Raw genomic sequence first — 8,333 nt, 5'->3', positions numbered from 1 at the left:
GTGTGATACGGCGGGGGTTGATACGGGTTTTGGGGTGTGATACGGCGAGGGCTGATATGGGTTAGAGCAATTGTGTCGTATCGCATATACAAAAATACGTATGCATTAGTAAGTATGTAATGAAAAATAATATTCCTACATATTTTGTTTAATGAATTGGTAATAGGCAAAATAAAGTAACTACAACTGTAGGCCAAAGACTAACTAATACCTCCGCTCCTATATAAACCAGAACTGTAAGCAAAAGGCTAACTAGGGCAAAACATTGCAAAGCAATCCATAGTCTCCCACCAGTAATTATTTAAGTATACAGGTCATTGACATACTAACTGAAATCCCTCCCCATTCCAAAACATACTTGCATACCAAATCTTGTTAGCCCAGATGAATCAGTTTTGCTGAAATCGTTCTAGTAGTTAAGGAACAGTTGTCAAGACAAAGATTTTTAACAAAAGGCCATAACTCCTTAAAAAGGATCGAAATAAAAATTACTACCCTGATGCACGACATCAGGGGGTAATAACCATATATGTCAACTTTCATTGAAATCGGCCCAAAACTGTATGAGGCAGACACAATTTTTTTTCAACTAAAGGGCCATAACTCCTTTTTAAAGGTTCGGAATTAAAATATGCTACTTGGATGCACAATGTCAGGGGGCAGTTACCATAGTTGTAAACTACCGTTGAAAGTGACCCCATAGTTTTGGAGAAGTTGTCTGGACAAGTATTTTTCAACCAAGGGCCAGTACTCCGTTAAAAAAGGGTCAGAATAAAAAAAGTACCTGGATGCACAACATCAGGTGGTAGTTATAATATCTGGAAACTTCGTTGAAATAAATTGATTTAATTAAAAGGAGTTGTCCGGACAAACTTTTTCTACGGACGGACGAGCTGATTCCAGTATACCCCCTTAACTTTGTTGCAGGTTATTTTATAAAGTGTATTATAGTTTTAACTATTAAGATTATTTCATTGTTTTTATATAATTGCATATCTTTGTCTATAACACAATCTCAACCTTAAGTCATTCTTCAGAGGAAAGATTACTTTGGCAGAATACATATTCATGAATTATTACTGCTGTACATAACTTTAAATCATGCGTAATATAATAAAGTGTTTTGGTATGATACAAAAACTGATAAGGTATCGGTATCTATCATACTAAACACTGATAATCAAATTTCATGAGTGTGTGAAATTAGGCATTAATCATGTTTGGCATGCTAAAAAAGTACTTTACGGTTTTGATATTACAAAAAAAAAAAATGATTCTGTAGACAGAATATATATATGGAAAGTTTTTTAAGGAAATTTAAAATATAGACTACCATTGTAACTATATAAAAGTTGACAATGTTGGTTATATTTTGAATTTTATGAAAATTGTGAATGTTTTTCTAATTAAAAGAATCACTTCGCTTACTTCATGTATAGCAATATGACAAATTTAGTATCAAAATAACAGTAATGTTATACACTGTACACTATCATAATTCATTTTCAAAATGACATTTGCCTGTGACATTTATCTGTGATTTTGTTAGGATGCCCCCGTCATTCAACCTGGTGTTATGCAAGGAGGTCCGCTACGGTTATCGGTAGAAATTATGAATAATCATTTATGCAGTTATTGATCATTTTTATGTATCTACATATGGCAAAAGAATAAAATAAATCAAAGTGAGGGCCAAATGTTGACCCCACCTTTCTGAAATATACAAAATATCTCCCAGGTTTTCAAGTAATCAGTTCCTTCCTGGCTTCTTTCACCATATTAAAAAATTCTTACACAATACAACAATAGTCAAAGTTTCTTCAAGTATTCCTAGAAAAACCTATTTTTCATATTTTACGAAACTTACCATCGTTTTTGAACCAGTCGGTGACGCAGCTGAGTTCATTTCCGGGTTGAGTTGAGCAATCGCTGACCCGGACGTTGTCGTTGATCCCGAGCGTGAATGAGTTTGTTTTCTCCCCACACATTATAGCTGTCGCTGTGGCAGCGGAATCGGGTGTTTGCTGGTCGTTAGAATACGTCTGTAATAGTACGTATATATATTTTTCATATTATTTACAATAGTATATATATATAAAAAAAAGATACAATGATATGTAAACGGATGATCCGCAAAAGAGCGTAGCATTGATTAAGTTTGATGTCGAGACCAATGAAGGTGTAGGGTTCCATATGAAAGCGCGAGACATTTCCCGCTGGCACACATTTTCGAAGTTGTTGAGTATTGGATTCTATGGCTACAAGACAATGCACACGGGTGTTTTCGTAAGAGATTTCGCTCTTAATATATATTAATATATATATAGAGAGAGAGGATGACGTTATTAACAAATTGTTGACATTTAAGCATGCAGTTTAAAAGCAACATGTGAAGATGAGCGTAACAGAATATGGTAAACGTTAAAATTAATGGCATTAATATCCAAAGAATAAACTCAGATGTGCAGGATCTATCTATTTTTCGTGGTTGTTCGACTGTCAGTAAGTGATTGTCATCAAAAGTTATGACCAAAATCAATCAGCTTATGGACTTGTATTGTGTAGAGGGTCTTTGTAATAACATATTTACTCGTTGCCAAAATCCGTTTTCTATACATATGCAATACAAAAAAATGTACTTACTTTTGATATTCCAGCGTGCGGGAATTTCTCAAATTCTAACACAGTTTCCTCCCCTGTCCGACCCTTTAGTTGACCTCTGAGAATCCGGGCGGCTGTTACCGTGCTAACGCCCATTCCATCCCCGACAAATAATATGATATTTTTAGCAACGTTTGTGTTCCTTCGGGCACGTAGGTTTCTTTGTAATTCCCTCTGTGCGTCTGCAAACCAATTCGTCTTTGGGACTGAAGATGAACATACAAAATGTATGATAATAATAACTCGAGGTTCTTATATACCGATTTATCACAACGTAGTTCGTAGGCCGTCTAAAAAAGGTTCACGTATTATTATCCGTGGTTATAGGGCCTTTGCAACCAGCAATTACCTTTCTCAACTCCCTGGGGAGTATACAGCCGGTGCTGCCATTTCGGCGCTAACAGCTAGCATTTACAGCTGAGTAGACTGGAACAAGAGAAGTTTAGTTTCTTGTTCCACAGTGCCGTGATGTAACTCGAACCCGCAACCCTTCGGTCACGAACCCGGCGTCCTACCACTACACTACCTTGCCTCCAACTTATAAAAAAGAAGCAGCATAATCTTTCGTTAAACGTATTACATATATATTCTATATAAACTATGACACGCACAAGAACGCAACCCCCTTAAATGTCCATAATTTTATAATATTAATATACTATGGTTAACCGTGTTGAATAGCATGGAATCATACAAATTCACCATCAATTCACGGTTAATTGAACTCTGTCACACTACGCGTTCTCATGGCCGCGAGACTTCAATTCATAGTCCGATTAGCACCGGCACCGATACACGTGGCCGCATTGCATGCGTCTTAGACCTGTTTATCATTCTTCAGGTATCGGGTAAGAATAGTCCGGTTAAATAAATCAGTTTGTGATAACTTCAAAATGCCAAGACTAACTAACGATACACGCGACAGTACAGTGCAGGTACTACTGGCTGAAAACTCCCAAAATGCTGCGGCAAGAGTACTGAATGTCCACAAAAGTACAAGATGTCGTCTTTACAGCCGTCTCGGACAAACTGGTACAACTGCCGACCGCCCTCGAACTGGCCGACCGAAGGTTACGACGGATCGTCAGAAGCGGTTCATACGGTTGCAGCACTTGTGCGATCGGTTCAGAACTGCACAAAATACTGCAAATTAGACACCAGGGACACGCAATCCTAAAATAAGCCGATATACTGTGCTGGGGCTTCTCTGTTTCTACGGTATTAAGCCGCGTCGCGTTGCAGTGGTAATGGCCCTGGACAGTCATCGACGTGACGTCAGACTCCAATGGCTCCAGCGAAACCGTCCAAACGTGTTTCCTATGCAACGATGGCGTCGTGTACTCTTCTCTATAAGTAATAACGACAGTATGATACAATACTGGCACTGGATCTGAACAAACAGATGTTGGTTGGATGCATATTACTTGAATAGACATATGGGCAAAGAGGTAATTACGACAGCGCAGACAAAGAAATTTGTCAAATTTAACAGAAATAAACAGTCATTGTTATTCTTTGGTAAATGTTGTGATATGCAAATTCTGAAAATTTCACAAATTTCTTTGTCAGTACTGTCGTTATCACTTCTTTGCCTATGTGTAAATATATAAAAATACATGTACATCAATATGAACTTTATTTATTTTCATCAATTATGAAACAGTTGATTTCAACTTATGTTAATCACTCTTGTTGGCCCGGGGTAGGCGCATGTGGGGTCTTAATATACGAGGAACCCGGAGCAACCGGAGGACACCCACGATGTCGGGCAGGTGACCCAATACTTTTTCACGTCTACATGTTTGAAATTCTGCTTGAATAGACACAAACCTATGTTATGGATTTAAAATAAATATTTTCAGCCTATAAATAGTCTGTCAAATGTTGCGTTGCTTTTACTGAATATAAAGTTTTGAACTCGTAAAATATTCTCATGTGCAATACACATCACAATGACGATAGAGTAAACGTCCATTAGTCGCCATTTTGTTTTTTTTAAAGAAATAGTCTACGATGAATATACTGGATACCTTTGTATCTCATGATTTGTTATCTATTAAAGCGTAACTATTTAAACTAAATCCGAAGCATTTTATTGTGTTTTGGAACATGTTATAGTTTTCGGCTGTTCTTGAACTACGGCTGCAACGATACATTAACATGACGATACGATACGTATCTCGATAGTGTGGTCACGATTCGATACGTGTCACGATACATATACAAGTAACAGTAGAAGCAAAGAGAAAATATCATGTTGTAAGTTGAAATACCATGTCATAACAAGAAATAGACTTGGTCCAAAATGGCAATGACTTTAAAGTTTCACACAAGTCACGTCTTTCAACGTGCATGCCGAGCTGAAGTTGTCACTCGCCATGTTGGAACCGATATGAGTAGACTAAATTTGGAACGACAAAATCCGGGAAATATCGTAGATGTGTCGTGACCTCCCAAAAATATTGTGTATCGTACCGATTTCGAAATATCGCGATATAATATAACAAAATAAAATATCTATCCTATACCGGCTATATAGGAAAATGTTAAAAGGCTGATATATAAACATTTTGGTCGCATATATTAATTTAAGGTAGACAGTTCGGACACTTATTTCTTATTCCAACTACCAGAATAAGATCAGGAAGCATAAAAATGCGTTTGGAATGGCGACCATTTTGAAAATATCAACTTTTCCCCTTCCTGGAGAAAAACAACGAGCTACGGTCAGTACCTGACGTCATAATTGTGTGTACGATGGATACCACTGACCCTCCCAAAGCGATGACTGTTCTATTCATTGAACAAGCATACACGATACATACATTAATTTAACTTAATGCTGAATAATAATACGTGTAATTGAATTTTTATGAGATGAATATATTCCAAAAACGGTTAATGTAAGTATTGAACTGCTTTCAGTTGGCATTCATAGGCAATATGAATTCCCACTGGACAAACGCAAATCCAACACGAAGCCCTAGCGCGCTTAATTGAATTTGCCTTTAATTTGTCAAGTTAGCATTCATATTGCCTGTGAATGCCAACTGAAATCAGTTCAATGCCTAAGTGGGTACCTGTAACACCTTGGATGTGTCAATCTTCTAATCATGACGTCAAGTAACAATACTTTACTACGTCATCTTCCATTGTGACGTCAATGTACATGCCAATTGTTTCCCCTACCGGAAACAGGAAAAATGTACATATGGTTTTCTTGATATAATTTTTGTAAACTTCGTGTCCGTGTTTACGAACTATTGACCTCGTGCTCCATTGGTTTTATTATCTCATAAACTAAACAAAATATAAGGTTAATCCTTATATTTACAATATTTTCTTTTAACAATAACACCATTAAAAGAGTCGGATACAAGCATTTACCTTGTGTAATGTGCGTTCAAAATTATTTTAACGTCATGTTAATCCATGCGAAACAGCCATTCGCAAAAGCCGTTGACAGACAGCTAAACCCCGCCCACTTTCTCCGTCACAATAAAAGAAAAAAGTTCCTCCATTTCAATATTTGTATTCACATAAAATATCCATATTTTACTTCATACAATATCTTCATAATTGTATTAGTAGGTAATAGAATAAGAAATTTTATATCTGTATGAAATTGAGGTACTGGGTCAAAATACTTAGTAGAAAATACTAACGACCGCGTAACAGTTACGTCGATCGTTTGAAAGTGATACGCCCAAAGGCGGGAAATAGAGAGTGCTACCATGTCGTCAAGCGATAGTGACTAGCCTAGACCTGGGGAAATTGAATGTGCAATTATTGAAATCGCTGTTTGTAAGCATACCACTGGTTTGTACAGATGACATGTATGATATGCATAAATCGTTTGTCGGCCGAGTGACTGTTGGGAGACGAGAATTTTGACCTACATTTCTAGGAACGATAGCCATCGTTTCTGTGTCATGGCGGCCGACACTCATAGATGAGAGAGTGGAGCTGATGGAACGTTTTTGTACCGACGAACAATCGCGACTGAAGTTTCTGACACTAGCTAACAAAAGTATCTTTATCAAAAAACACAATAAACACAACAACAAAATTAAATTTAATGTTTTTACTTTGGTGTCTCGAACGCATGGTAGTCTTTGACACAAAGTTTGCGGAAAGAAGTCTGCCAATATTTACATATATTATAATACATATGTAATAATAATAACAATTGGAGTTTCTTATATACCGCTTTATCACAACCTAGTTCGTAGGTCGTCTCAAAGCGGTTCACAAATTATTATCCGTGGTTATAGGGCCTTTGCAACCAGCCAATACCTTTCTCAACTCCCTTGGGCGCATACAGCCGGAGCTGCCATTTCGGCGCTAACAGCTAGCATTCAACAATCATAGCACTGCCCAACCACGTACTCATTTACTGCTGAGTAGACTGAAACAAGCGGAGTAAAGTATCTTGCTCAAAGATACAACACATTGCCGTGCCGTGGCGCGAACCCGCAACCCTTCGGTCACGAGCCCGGGGTCCTACCACTGAACTACGTATACCGTGCCTCCGTATTCATACGCGGTGAACTGGGTCATGTTCTACACTCAAGTTATTGAGAAATATCGATTCAGAAACAGAACCAATTGTTACTATATCAAATGGAAAATAATCTAACTCGAGTTAGATAATAATTATAACCAACCATCACTCGTTAGGGAACCTCTAATACAGTTATAACCCTCATTATAGGGAAACACGACTCTTTGTTTCCCTGAGATAACTCATCTTTCACTGTCACAAAAGGTTAAAATGTAGATGTAAGGGGTATTTTTCATGCCAGGCCCAATCATGGTACTCTCCAAAGATTTAACAAGTATAAATACATTATAAACAGTTTGGACATTGTTTAAAAAAGATGTATTCCCTGCTAGATACACACGTATACAATGTTAATGAGTGGGTGGTCGGTTGGCGCAGTGGATAACGCATTCGCCTTTCACCTAGGCGACCAGGGTACGAGGCCCCGATCGGACGTGAAAAGGTATTAGGTAACTTGTCCAGCCACGTGGGTTTTCTCCGGGTTCTCCGGTTTCCTCCCACATTAAGACCCACTGCGCGCTAACATTCTGACCAACAAGAGTGAGTAATACAAGTTATGTAACTTGTTTCATAATTGTGTAAAATAAATAAAGTTTATTTATATATATTTACATTTGCATGGCATTGTCATTATATAGCCTCTTTGAAAGCTGTGTCGTTGATGAGACTTTAATTGCCATGCCGCACGAGACACAATTCTTAACGTATTAATTACAACACTGACCGGAACTACAATATCCAATGTAAATAAACATGATGGCTGCTGAAATATACCTGGGCATTGTGAGACTTGACAATGTCATTGTAAATTTATGTGCAAAAAAGAAATAAAAATACTTTTATTACAACAAAAACATGACCAATGTCTGTCTGCAATATCGTACAAAATGCACATCGGTTGAAATCACCAATGCCGGCAATGGAAACAATTTTAACACTCGTGCAATTTATCAGAAATATCGTCTGTTACACTGCACTGATCAACAGGGGTTCGTTACAAATGTCTGAAATACACATATTCTATAGACCTACTGACACATATGTTACAGACCTACTGATATGAGTCACAGCACACATAAACATTTCAGACATTTGTAACGAACCCCTG

General features: G+C 37.5%; 1 protein-coding gene across 1 annotated transcript in view; it reads right to left on the bottom strand.

The window, feature by feature from the left end:
- Positions 1 to 8,333, bottom strand: part of LOC110448757 (alkaline phosphatase, tissue-nonspecific isozyme-like) — a 30,434-nt gene that overhangs the window by 19,940 nt on the left and 2,161 nt on the right. Inside the window, exons 2-3 of the mRNA XM_021495175.1 lie at positions 2,644 to 2,867; positions 1,868 to 2,042 (exon numbers count right to left, since the gene is read on the bottom strand). Of these exons, the coding sequence (XP_021350850.1) occupies positions 1,868 to 2,042; positions 2,644 to 2,867 (399 nt within the window). The remainder of the gene's footprint in view (positions 1 to 1,867; positions 2,043 to 2,643; positions 2,868 to 8,333) is intronic.

Source organism: Mizuhopecten yessoensis, unplaced genomic scaffold (genome assembly GCF_002113885.1).
Source record: "Mizuhopecten yessoensis strain PY_sf001 unplaced genomic scaffold, ASM211388v2 scaffold4259, whole genome shotgun sequence".
Classification (NCBI taxonomy): Eukaryota; Metazoa; Mollusca; class Bivalvia; order Pectinida; family Pectinidae; genus Mizuhopecten; species Mizuhopecten yessoensis.
The sequence above is the reverse complement of the archived record's forward strand: the minus strand, read 5'-3'. Positions and strand labels throughout refer to the sequence as shown.